We start from the raw sequence: 13986 nt of genomic DNA, 5'->3' as shown, positions 1-13986 counted from the left end.
ATGATGGAATTCTTCAGAACATGCTGAATCTTCTCCAGACTCAACCCTCCAGTTCCTCCAAACCTTAGGACTCCTAGCACTTGTCTTCTGCACTTTTCTAGTACCCCCAGTGACCCATATTAGGAATTTTTCTATTTTTTTGCTCATGGTTGAATGTTTTTCTTTCTTTTTGTGGATTGTTGGTGGCAACATATCTCTATCAATGACAACTGCTGTTTTCTCTTGTTCAATGATTATTCTGACCTTGATAGTTTAAATATGTTTGTTAGATTACTGATGATTGCACCATGCTTGCACTTGCAGTTGCCCCAGTGGCCATGAGTATTTATTAAAATCTGGGATTCACATTGTGTATGCAACTTTTCGATGATGCCAAAAGGGGGAAGAGATATATTGTGCTTTACATATTCTGAAATAAGTGATGTTTATAACCTAATTAACCTGGTCCTTGATGATAAGTGAATTTTCTAAGTTTAGTGTTGACGGTTAAGCTGAGTTCTTACAGGTTTCGAATCAGTAAAACACACAGAGTTTATCATCATCAAAAGGGGGAATTTGTTGAACAGGTGAAGTTTTGAAGAAATGAAAAAAGAACTCAGTCATGGACCAGGTCCATCGTGTGAAGCACAGTCATAATCAACCTATACATGTGAGATGCACGTGAAGGAGATAAGTCCTACTGATCAAGCAACAATATCTCCTGATCTGATCGAAAAGGTTGCATAGTGGATAAGGGGAGAAAGTCTCCTTATATGAAGAGAACACAATCCGGATAAAGATAGTGTTGGAGTTTGAGATCTTCAAGGACTCAACTACGATAGAAGATCAGCAATTGAGTCCCAATCAAACTCTGATTACTTACCTATTAAAAGACAGTGATTGTTCTCTTTTTCAGGTATTGCACATACGCAGAAGTTAAACTAAATTGAGAGCAAAAGAGCAAGGCGATTTTGCAAGCAATTTATGTGATATTAGAGTGTGCACTCCTGAAGCTACTTGAACGAGATAGAAGAACCAATTCCATTGTGTCTTTCTTTTATTTTAGTTCAATTGTAGTAGGTGGTTTAAAGTTGTACCTTTCAGCTTTCATAGAAGCAATTGTATTAGGTACTTAGAGTGTTCAAGTTATAAGCTAACTTGAAGTTGTCGCAACAGTTGAGGCTGTGTGCTACAACGGGATTAGAGTTAGTCCTTAGGTTTACAAAGAGTTTTTGTAAATGCTGTTTTGGCTCAGTGATATTAGTGGAAGTTTGGGAAAATCCTACTGAGTAGTAGGTCGTGGTTTTTTCACCTTTTGAGCCAGGTGTTTTCCACGTAAAAATTTCTGTGTTCTTTATTTTATGTACTTATTATTCCGTAAAAGTAGTAGTTAGAACCTGGTTCTTCTAGAGCGAAAATTGAGTACCACGCAAATCACCCCCCCCCCCCCCTCTTGTGTGGTATTGACGTTTAGAACATCAGATTCCCTGAACAAGATATCCCTGCTAACAAAGAAAGAGTTAGTAGTCCTGTCATGTAATCTATACCCTTTTTGAGTTGTGGAATATCCCATTAGGATTGCTTCCTTAGCTCTTGGCCCAAACTTGTCTTCCTTAACCACATTTGTAGCATAACATATATATCCAAAGGTTGTGAGATGTGCTAGTCAAGGTGGCCTGCCATACAACAATTCAAAAGGACTTTTCCCACCTAGTACTCTAGTAAGAAGTCTGTTTATAAGATAAACAGCTGTTTGAACACATTCTCCCCAAAATTTGCTTGGTATCCCAGCCTGGAATTTCAGTGCTCTAGCAGTGTCTAATAAGTGTCTGTGTTTTCTCTCAGCCACCCCATTTTGTTCTGGGGTGTGCACACAGCTACTCTGGTGGATTACTCCATGACCCTGCAAGAACTCACTCCACTTATGATTATAGAATTCTCTACCATTGTCTGTCCTAATCACTTTAATGCATGTGTTGAACTGTGTCTTAACCATACAGAAGAACTGCTTCAAAAAAATGGTTTCACTTTTCAACTGCATTAGAAAAATCCAAGTTGCTCTAGTGTAATCATCTACCACTGTAAGGAAGTAATGTTTATTATCATGTGTAGCAACTTTATAAGGTCCCCATACATCCATGTGAACAAGTTGAAATGGTTTTGTAGTTAGGTGCTCACTAACAGGAAAAACACATCTACATTATTTAGCCAAGGGACAAATGGAGCACTTATTTTGTATTGTACTGTCTACTTTATTATGCAAGAAAGAAACATGTTGCATCACCGGTAATGAAGGATGTCCTAATCTTCTGTGCCAAAGGTCTCCTGAAACTTCATTTTTCTCCAATGTGCTGATAAGAGCAGCTACTAACTGTCATGTTTCTCTTCCCCTCAGCAAATAATGTCCACCAGTTTACTTACCAATCTTCTTCACCCTGCCACTGTAAAGGTCCCGAAAGACACACAGTTTGGGCAGGAAAAGAGAACCAAATTGTAAGTCCCTGGTTAGTTTTGAGACTGACATTAAGTTGAACTTAAAGTCAGGAACATATAACACATTTTCCAGTTTGTGATCTGCTAACTGTGTGCTACCAATGTGAGTAACATCAGTACTGTCTCCATTTGGCAGTTTCACTTTCTCGCTTTTACAATTGTCCACACTCTTAACATCATTTAGTAATCCTAGTGAGGATGCTATGTTATGTGTGGCCCCTAAATCCACTATCCAGGTATCATTATAGACATTTGATGCAAGAGACACAATATTACCTTCCATGTTGTCTTGTATTAGATTGTCATTGTGTGCATCCTTGTTGAGCAAGTGCAAGATCTGATGTTATTGTGCCTCAGTGAAGAAAAAATCTCCTCCTTTCTACTGTTATGTTCCCTGAGAATTAGAGGTTGTTGCTGGCCTTTCTACATTGTTAACTTTAGTAAAAGGTCCTTTAGGTCTATAATCTCTGGCTTAATGCGGCTTAATGCCCCTTCTTCCCTTTGAAATCTTCAGGATATCCAATAATTTTGAAGAAATTTTCTTTAGTGTGGCATTTCATGTGGCAATGTTCACACTGCAGGAATTGTTTCTTTCCTCTGAATCCTTGACCTCTTCCTGCTTGCAATGCCATAGGATCCACCTTCTTTGCCATTGCACTACCACGCAAAGACTGTTGACTTTCATCTTGTGTGATCATAGCATATGCTTGATTAAGAGTAGCCTCAGTTGTTTTCATTAAAATCTGCCTTCTAGCTTGATCATATGTATCATTAAAGCCATCCAAAAACTGCATCAATCTCTGTTGATATAAGTGCACTATATACTCCTTCGATTTCACACATCCACAGTTTGGGGATGGTACCAACACATCATACTCTGCCCATAGCTCCTTCAATTTTGTGAAGTACACAGCTACAAAGTCAGATCCCTGTGAAGTCGCGGAATCCCTCTGTGTAACTGGAAAATACTCACTCGATTCACCTTATCAAAATGTTCCTTGAAATCCTCCCACACAGCATGTGCATCTGATGCATAAATGATTCCACTCAATAGATCCTTCGAGACAGAGTTCACAATCCACGAATGCACTATTGCATTGCATATCTCCCATTCCTCATGGAGATCAGCTTCAAAGGATGCCTTAATGCATGTTCCATTGATGAACCCTAATTTGCGCTTTGCCTTAAGTGCAAGTCGCACTATTTGTGTATATAGAAGTTAGTTAGTTGGTTAACTATGGGGCCTAAGTGTACATATTAGAAGTTGTGGTGTGTTAGAGTTATTTTAGGGAGTTAGTACCTAATTGTTAGTATATAGTCGGCTGTTTATGCCCAGTTAATCAGTTGAGATACTTTACCACATTATAAATCCTCTACTCTTTTCTTTTGCGCATGAATCTAACATGGTATCAGAGCATGGGAGATAGATTCATGGATTCTGAAGCTCAACCTAGTAAGATCTTCTCTCACATTCTTCAAAATAGAAAGTCATCACTGTATTCTTCATTTCTCGTGAAATTTCTGTAGAAGTTGTAGAATCTCGTTGTTGCTTTTTCCTTAATTTCTTCGATTGTGTATAATTGAGTTGAATTTGAGATTGTTCAATAATGGCGGAAAAAACTAACTTCTATATACACCAATAGAACCCATTATATTTTTAAAGTTGGGGGTTCATATCTATTATTTTTTGCAAATTTAATGAATTTTTACATATAAATTATACTCCACGTTGAAAGTTAAGAGTTCAATTGAACCCGTCACTTTAACACTACATTCGCTACTGCATAGAAGGCTAGTGTCATATGACTCTCACTTTATACTGATCTCATTTGACCCCATTAATTCTCTGTTCTTGGAGCTCTGTGTATGAAGTTTTATGATAAACTAGGGATATATAACTACAGGAATAGCATATTCATTCGTCAATATATATGATCATGAATTCAAGAAACAACAGGAGAAATGTTTTTTTCATTACACACAATTCTAATATGCTATCCTCATCCCCTTTGGTTAATGTGAGAAATACGCATGTTCTGCACAATTTTATCACAAGAGAATAACGTGTTTGTATTAATATGATTGTGTTAATATGACTTTATTCATGCACGCAAAATGTACCTAAACATCCTATAAGAATGCATGATACTTGTGATATACTTGGAATTGATGAAGTTCAATTCTTTCTTCAAATTTATTGACGCCGTGTTTTAAGGTAAATTGTAGTGAAAATGACACCCAAAAATCCTATCAGGTTGGCTAGGACAATTGCCGTTTCATCTACACCCTAATAGTGGAGGACAACACATCAAAGATCAGAGAGTGTACCGCAGTGCATTGTCTGCCCCAGACCAGATCTAGAGACGTGATATTTGACTGTCATCTTCACTACAAAGGAATCATGAATTAAACGACTTTATAAGATGCTGTCTAGTTTTTTTTCTTGTTGTTTAAGAAGAGATAGGTTCAACGGCGGAGGTAGAATCTCATATACGAGTTCCGTCGAATTCAGTATTTTTTGTTCAAATAATATATTTATGTTAAAAAATTCATTAAATATACTTGATACATTAAATTTAAAACCCAATTAAAAGCACGTAGTCGGCTCCATCTCTGAATAGGTTGGAGGCCTTAATCATCGAACGAAACAAGATCCTTAAACGTGTATATATATATATATATATATATATATATATATATTTCTTTTTCAAAAGAAAAGAAAAAGAAAAAAAGCAATCTAATACACTAAGTTCCCGCTTGTGCGGGGTCCCGGAAATTGCCGGACCACAAGGGTCTATCGTACGCAGTCTTACCCTGCATTTCTGCAAGAGGCTATTTCCACGGCTCGAACCCGTGATCTCCTGGTTATACGGCAGCAACAAAAAAAAAAGTTGACTATATAAATTTGTGACATATATTCGCTCGATGACTTGAAAAAACTAATATGTACTTCTCCAAGCTTCCTATGCTAAAATATAGCTAAGTCTGGATGTGTTCGTTTACATGCGTGCAACTTCACCACAATCCTATACAAAAAAATAGGGGATATGTTTGTCATGAATTGATGCAAAAACTTCTTATAGGAGTAACTATTTTTCTCTTGTTCTTTCACGTTAGTAGGCAATTTGTACTTAATTATGTAATAGTATGTCTTATTCTTATATATAAACATTGAGCATGAACAGTCAACGAGTTAAGCTCGATCTGTTATAGATTAGGATTTAAGTTACACATTACTGGAATTAACATGTGATATCAGATTAACTATCAATTTTTAATATTCATCAATCAATGTTGTAAACAATTATTTTATAAAGTTCGTCTATAATGAGTTTGCTCATAGTGTCGGTCTCAAGCCTAAATATTAATGAGGAGAGGGTTGGGACAATTAGTTGATAACAAATTAGAACTTGTCATTCCATAATGAATCCTCATAATAAACAATTGATAAGATCGGAAATGATCACATCCATCAAAAAGGCTAGTAGCGCATATATAAAGAATAAAATGATAAAATATCGCTTGAGCAACAACTTGTACTAAAAGGTATGTAAATGTAAATGTATGTTTTTATTTCATTTGATGTAGCAGGGACATTAAGAATTAAAGAAATGACACGTGATCATTGATTTGCCATAACAGTGTTTGGCAAATACAACAGTAACCTTCATCTCGTGATTGTACGAAATCCTAGAGATAGAATCCTGCACTTACTTTAAGTAATGACTAATATTTTATACTGTAGATAATAGAAGCTGCAAGTTGAGAAGAAAATATCAGCGTCTTCTTGGCTTTTTCTTCCACAAAAGATCTAGTCCGTGACTCCACCCTCATTTTCAGGAAAACTTAATTGGATGAATCATTATATTGAGAATTTGAAATGTTATTTAATTTTTATTGGTCAAGGCATAATCTTGAAGCAACGGTAGAATTGTCTGTCATGTGACCTATAGCTGACGAGTCTGATTTGTGAAATTAGAATACTGATGTTTGCATCAGGGTAGGCTGCATAAATTATACACCTTGGGTACAGCTTTTTCCTGGACCAAGCTGTAAAGCGGGATGCTTTGTGCATTGCGTTGTCCTTTTTTATGGCATAATTAAGTTGCTCGGATCCTCTAAAAATACCAATGAATGCTTATTGTAAGATCCTATGAAAGTTAAATATTTGTAGAGGATCCGACACAATTACAACAACAATTCGAAGGATTCGAGCAACATAGGTCAAGACCATTCATATCTCTAATCCCTACATTTATTTATTAAACATTAAGTGGATTCCATAATATTGAGCTACAGCAGCCATATGAATGGCTGAGATTTCGTGTTATTTCAAGAAAGGAGGCTGTGAATTGTGATTTGTAGTGTTAATTCTTAATGAAACCTAAGCAAATTACTATTTCTGACCAATATTAGTCTTATGAAAAATTTAATGTACTTCAGAATATTTCAGGTCCAAAAAAAAAATGAAAAGTATTTTATGCAAATCTACCCTTCTAATTTGAATGTTAATTTAGTGAGGCATTTGAAGAGAAAAAGATTATTAATTTAGTTTAGACAAAATACTCTTATAGTTATATGTTATAAGGCAATTACACGTCCTTTTTAAATGTCTCTTTTAAAATACAGACTCCTTACATCCAATTTGTTTGATACAATTTAGATTTTAAGAGTTCAGCTTTTTAGTTTTATCGCAAATTCAGACATATAATCTTTAAGTTTTTGAATAAATTTTATATATTTACATAAATTAATTTAATTAATAATTTAAAATATTTAAAAATACATAAAATTTTACTGTAATAAAAATTTTCTTTTAATAAAATTTATTTGTTTTTCGATATATTTGACATACATCAAATAAATTAAGACGATTGAAAAAGTATTTTAGAGAGATATCATCAATAAGACCATCTCCAACCCAACAACAATTTTGACACAAAACACCATTTTAGTGTAAGATTTGGTATTTTTTTGCTCCAACCCAGCACCATTTCTTACACCATTTTAGTATGTGAATAGTGTTACACCAAATTTGGTGTAACACTATTCATCAACACCATTACTATTCATCATTATTTTAATATTATCTTTTATTATATAACACTTTGTAATTAAACATATTATAATTTTGTAATTAATTGTGGTTCTTATGTAATATGTTTATAATATTAATTTTATATTTTAATTTTGGTGTATAATTTTTGTAAATTAAATTTCGTATATTTTATTTTTATATAAAATTGTAAGTTAATTTTATTAGAAATTATAATTGTGTAAAAATATATAACCATAAAAAAATAAAAAGTACAAAACTGTATAATGTATAATATTTGCTTATAATTTATATTTATTTAAAAATTAAATATATAAAATTGTAAGTTAAAAAAATAACACAATGTTCATTGATTTCATTTTTATTTGAATTATACATTAATATAATAATGTATAATATTTGCTTATAATTTATATTTATTTAAAAATTAAAAGTATAAAATAATTTTATATTAAATGGTTATATAAGAAAGAAATATGAATTATATAGGATATATATGTAAAAAAGAAAAAAAAGGATTTTCTTTATAAAGAAAATAATATAATATAGAAGAGTTGAAGTTACTTTGTACTATTTTGGTATTTACCCCATTTTGGTGTTAAAAAATAGTGCAAGGGTTGGAGATGCCCTAATAGAGTGATAGGACATACGTGGCTCATGGGAGGCTACTTTTTAAAAGGCAGACTGGTTGGAATGTAGTGTCCAGTCTCCCCATAGCTAAATCACGGACTGAACAGCAAAAGTAAGTGCCAAATTTGTCCGAATCTGCACTTCATTTCCCTTCTCCAATTCACATACTGTCACTTGGACAAAGTTTGAAATTTGAGGCCAAAAAGTTATGGCTATTTAATTGAGAAAGAAATTAAAGCTTACTATATTATCCAATTTGTCATATATTGTAAGTGGTACTATTACTATTTACTGCCAAGTCAATTGCATTACGAAAGATATTGTAAGTCTATCTTTTGGTGCTATTTTCACCAGAGGCGGAACCAGAATTTTAGGTTTATGGGTTCCTATAAAACTCTGAGCTAATATATAATACTAACTGGATGAACGAAGTGGGTTTCAAGTCAAATATTCTTATATATTTAGTGAATTTTTTAATACAAATACAGGCTCTAGACAAAAGCTACTGGGTTCACGGGAACCCGTAGCTATTGACTGAGTCCGCCCCTGATTTGCACATCATACCCCTTTACAATTTTAAATTTAAAAAAATAATCATCATTTTAAATCTCTTACGTGTAAAAGTAAATATCTCATGTATAAAAAAAAAAAATAGAGTCATAAAACTAAAAATAAATTTATAAAAAGCCGCAAAACTTTGTTTATCCTACTTAAATCTATAAGAGTACGAAATGTTTAAAAGGAAATAGAAAAAGAGACACTTGGTAGTAGTATCTTCTCTATAAGAAAGGCAGTGCTAGAGGAAATGCCATAGTGTACCATTCTCTTGGTAGCATTTGGCAACACTTTCCCCCTCTCCTTACCAATAATGGAGAAGTTCAATGTAGCTAGATTTTTATTGTTCCTTCTCCAACTTGGAACTTTGTTCATTGCCCATGCATGTCCTTATTGCCCTTATCCTCCTTCCACTCCAAAACACCCAAAATTGCCTCCCAAACATCCATCTCCTAAGGTAAAACCACCTTCTACCCCCCACCACCCCAAACAACCTCCTCATGCAAAACCACCTTCTACCCCCCACCACCCTAAATATCCCCCTCATGTAAAACCACCTTCTACCCCTACCTACCCTAAACACCCCCCACATGTAAAACCACCTTCCACCCCTAAACACCCTACACCAAAACCATGCCCTCCACCCCTACCTCCCCATGTCAAGCCACCTCATGTAAAACCTCCATATGTCCCAAAACCACCAGTAGTACATCCACCTCCCACTGTCAGTCCACCCTCTGTGCCTAAACCACCATCACCAACACCACCTGTTGTTTCACCACCAGTCACTCCAAAACCACCAGCGCCAACACCACCGGTTGTTTCACCACCAGTCATTCCAAAACCACCTGTTGTTTCACCACCTTTCACTCCAAAACCACCAGCACCAACACCGCCTGTTGTTTCCCCACCAGTCATTCCAAAACCACCTGTTGTTTCACCACCTGTCATTCCAAAACCACCAGCACCAACGCCACCAGTCGTTTCACCACCCGTTGTACCCAACCCTCCAGTGGTAACACCACCACCCTACGTGCCAAATCCCCCGTTTGTTACACCACCAGTCGTGAAGCCATCTCCACCACCGCCTTCACCATGCCCGCCGCCACCACCGGCAATAGTGCCATCACCACCTGCACAGCAGACTTGCCCCATTGATGCTCTTAAGTTGGGTGCTTGTGTGGACGTGTTGGGGGGATTGATCCACATTGGTATCGGCGGCAGTGCTAAGCAAACATGCTGTCCACTTCTTATGGGACTTGTGGATTTGGATGCAGCCATCTGTCTTTGCACCACCATTAGGCTCAAGCTCTTAAATATAAACATCATTCTTCCTATTGCTCTTCAAGTTCTTGTTGATGATTGTGGCAAGTATCCACCCAAAGATTTCAAGTGTCCTTCATCCTAAGTCAAGGTTGTCTTTTTGTTTTCCCCTTCAATTTTGTACGATTTTGAACTTCATGTACTACTTAAACATTAAAGTTAGATCATAACATTATGCAATATGATGCAGGATGCTGCTAAAATTAATAGGAAAGGCTCATTAGCTTGAGTGGGACATTTGATTAATTCTGCTGCATTTTCATATATAGTTGAAGGCACACTCTGCGAATGGGGTGTGAGATTGCAATTTCCATTTTATCATGGCCAATAAATTGAAGGAAAAAGAAAGAGAGTGACAAATGAACTCCTCCAATGGAGATAAGTTTGACGAGTTATTTACCTTTCAATAATGTACGGAATGTTGTATTTTCATTGTTTTGATAGGAAATACTTTTTAAGGTGCTTTATATTGTATTGCCGATTTGAAAGTATGAACATGCATGAGGTAATAAGAACCCATAATTCATCCTGCAAGTCATGCGATACAAGTATAGAACATGACGTCCTTTCGGGGACATACGATAAAATTGGAACCATGCAGAAAAAATTAGTAACTCCTAGCTAGGCACACACAAAGAATAAGTATAAGACATGACCAGCAGTGGCAAACGGGCGGATTAGGTCGGATATGAGCGGGTCGAAACGGGTAATTCAAAAAAAAAAGGATAAATTATCTAACCCGACCCATATTTAATACAGATAAAAATTGGGTTACCGGGCGAATAATATGGATATCCATATTATCCATGACTTCTTGAATATGATCACTTTTGGAAGAATTCTAGTCTCCCAAACTTGAGGAACACCAATTTGAGGATTTATAAATATAAAAGTTAAAACCATTAGTTATCCATTTGGTTATCCATTTTCTAAGTGGATAATATTAGGGGTATCAATGGATATTTAAAAACCGATTAGACCGACCGAACCGTACCGCACCGAACCGATTTTTAGGTTTCTTTTAATATAATCGTAAGTTTTTATATACATCTACAACCATACCGATAATTAGGGTATATTTTTATTTTATGATACCGAACCATATCGAATAAATTTACAATGTGAAAAATATATTTATATATTAAGTTAAAAAAATAATAAAGCATTAAATTTTTTCTTATGCCTTGAAATTATGAAATAATTACAAGCCAACAAGTAATTAAACTCAAAATCCTAATTCCCAAACCTGTTATGCTACTTCTATTCAAACTAAATTATTTCCAGCATATTCACTAGCAAGACATAAGTATCGTAGTGATTATGAGTTGGAAACTACAATGTATTAAATATGTTTTTCTTTCGTGTGATTTGATTTATCTTTTTGAATGTTTTATCTTGACTTTATTCTTGAATTCCAACTTGGTTAATATCTTTTCACTCGTGTGATTTATATATTTTTTGTATTTGCTAGTTTCTTTTACGTTGCTGCAGTATAGTTGATGGATCTATACTCTAGCCATCTTTCATATTTTCTTAATTCACTTTTTAACTATAAAAGTATACTAGAGAGTTTTACTAAGTCCTATAAAAGTGCGTATGTTATTGCATTTTACTTCTACTAGTGACTTTTACATGACATTTTAAAAAATTATAGAACAATTAACCGAACCGTACCTATCCGAAGAGAAACCGACATGATTTGGACAGTTTCAAAAAGTTTAATTTTGGTTATACATAATAGAATAACCGGAAAACTGGTATGGTACAAATTTTATAAAATAACCAACCGAACCGAACCATTGACACCCCTAGATAATATGGTTCTTATCCATATTCGACTCTTTTTAAGAAGTTCATTAGATCCAACCCATTTTTTAATGGATAATATGGATGTATAACTGTTTTGTTTTAACCATTTTGACACTTCTAGATATGACCATGACAATGGAACACCTTAATCTCGTGTGTGAACAAATCTTTGAGTAGAAAGAGTACACTGCTCCGTTCACAAAATATTCTTTTGGAATGTATGGTTCCCAATACAGAGTCAACTAGTCAAACTTCGAAATTTATGTTGTGTAAGATGAACCTATTTGAGGTGTATAACACTCAATAGTGTAAAAAAATATTACACGTAATTTAAATTCTTGTATATATAAGAGTTTACTATTTATTCTAGGACATGAATTCAATTAGTATTATTAGATGGAGTTAACTACGAGGTTATAATTACTTTTTAACCAATTTGATTTTGTAATATCTTACAACATTTGCAATTTTGTATACAACTTAAACTCAGCACAATAATTGCTTTTTAATTTTCTTTTATTTTTTGTGAGGGTACCGTCTATAATGGAGAGAGAAATCAAAATTGAAGTAGTACGTACTATGTAGCACTCATAAAAAAACTCGATCCTCTCTACACTAGATTTTAAAATTTATTAAAAGGTATTTATGAACTTCTTCAGAAAAGATAAAAAATAGATAGAAACGCGAAATGGAGCAGTTGAAATGATAAATATTAGTACAAATAAATAAGAAATAAACGAGGTTATGAAGGCAAAGAGCATACAGTCAAAGGCCTTGAATCTCCTAATGATAATAAGCAAACCAAACGAAACGTAATTAGTCATTTATTCTTCTGAAACCAAACGTAAAAGATACTAACTTTTCCCAAAGGAAGTTTTATAGCGTTGCCCGCAAAAACTAAACTAATAATCTTTGTCTACTTATTGATTTTTCTACCTACCAAACTAATTATCCTTCTTACCCATTGCAGCATGGGTAATTGTTTCTTTTTTTCTCATTTTCTTGTTTTCTTTGTTTTTTTTTCTTTCTTTTCTCCTTGTTTCTTTTCTTTTTTTTCTGTTCATATATTTTTTTTTCCAGAATCATATTATTTTTTATTTTCTTTATTCACCATAATCTGGTTTTATATTCAACTTGGCTCGACCCTTCATCAAATGCTGAAATTCCCGATAATGGATGGTGTCAAAACAGTTTACGGGGAACAACACGCTGCAAAGGAAATGTTTGCAGTCGACAAGGTGACGCCGATATCAGCACCTTCGACCTCAGAAAAATCGAGCACCAAAGATAAGCAGATGGCCAAATAGCAATCACCATCCCCAGCCTTGACCGAAACAGAGAAACAGGTAATCGAAAAAGAAGAAGAAGAGGATTTCCTTACTCCTTGAACTTTCGTTGTTCCCGAAGAATCAGATGCAACCAAGTCAATGGTCGAGGAGCTGGAACAGGTGATACTGATAGAGTATCTACCCGAACGAAAGGTATACCTCGGAACGGGGTTAACCTCCGAGCTCAGGAAAAAACTCATTCAATTTCTTATCGATAACATGGATTGTTTTGCTTGATCCCATCTAGACATGACAGGGATACCACCGGAGATAACAACACACCGGCTAAGTCTCGACCCCAGGTTCAAATCGGTGAAGCAAAAGAGAATGCCCTGGTCCGAGGTGAATCATGCATTCATAAAGGATGAGGTAAATAAACTTCATAAAATAGGGTCCATTCGGGAGGTAAAATACCCCGAATGGTTAGCCAATGTAGTCGTAGTCCCTAAAAAGGGGAACAAACTTAGAATGTGCGTAGATTACAAGGATTTAAACAAGGCATGCCCTAAAGACTCTTTTCCACTGCCTAACATCGATCGCATGATCGATGCCACGGCTGGCCACGAGATCCTTACCTTTCTCGACGCCTATTCCGGGTACAATCAAATTCAGATGAACCCGGAAGACCAGGAGAAGACCTCGTTTATCACCAAGTACGGAACATACTGTTACAATGTAATGCCCTTCAGGCTAAAAGACGCAGGAGCTACTTACCAACGCCTAGTAAATAAGATGTTCAAAGAACAAATAGGTAAGTCAATGGAAGTTTATATTGATGAAATGCTAGTTAAGTCCGTGCGCACAGAGGACCAT

General features: G+C 35.1%; 1 protein-coding gene across 1 annotated transcript; it reads left to right on the top strand.

Annotated features, from left to right (window-relative positions):
* The first annotated feature begins 8874 nt into the window (after positions 1 to 8874).
* LOC109213697 (36.4 kDa proline-rich protein-like) lies at positions 8875 to 10566 on the top strand. The gene is made up of 2 exons (XM_019377530.1): positions 8875 to 10127; positions 10227 to 10566. Exon 1 carries the CDS (start codon positions 9027 to 9029, stop codon positions 10119 to 10121), a length of 1095 nt encoding a protein of 364 aa, XP_019233075.1. The 5' UTR covers positions 8875 to 9026; the 3' UTR covers positions 10122 to 10127; positions 10227 to 10566.
* The last annotated feature ends 3420 nt before the right edge of the window (positions 10567 to 13986 follow it).

This window comes from Nicotiana attenuata, unplaced genomic scaffold (genome assembly GCF_001879085.1).
Source record: "Nicotiana attenuata strain UT unplaced genomic scaffold, NIATTr2, whole genome shotgun sequence".
Classification (NCBI taxonomy): domain Eukaryota; kingdom Viridiplantae; phylum Streptophyta; class Magnoliopsida; order Solanales; family Solanaceae; genus Nicotiana; species Nicotiana attenuata.
The sequence above is the reverse complement of the archived record's forward strand: the minus strand, read 5'-3'. Positions and strand labels throughout refer to the sequence as shown.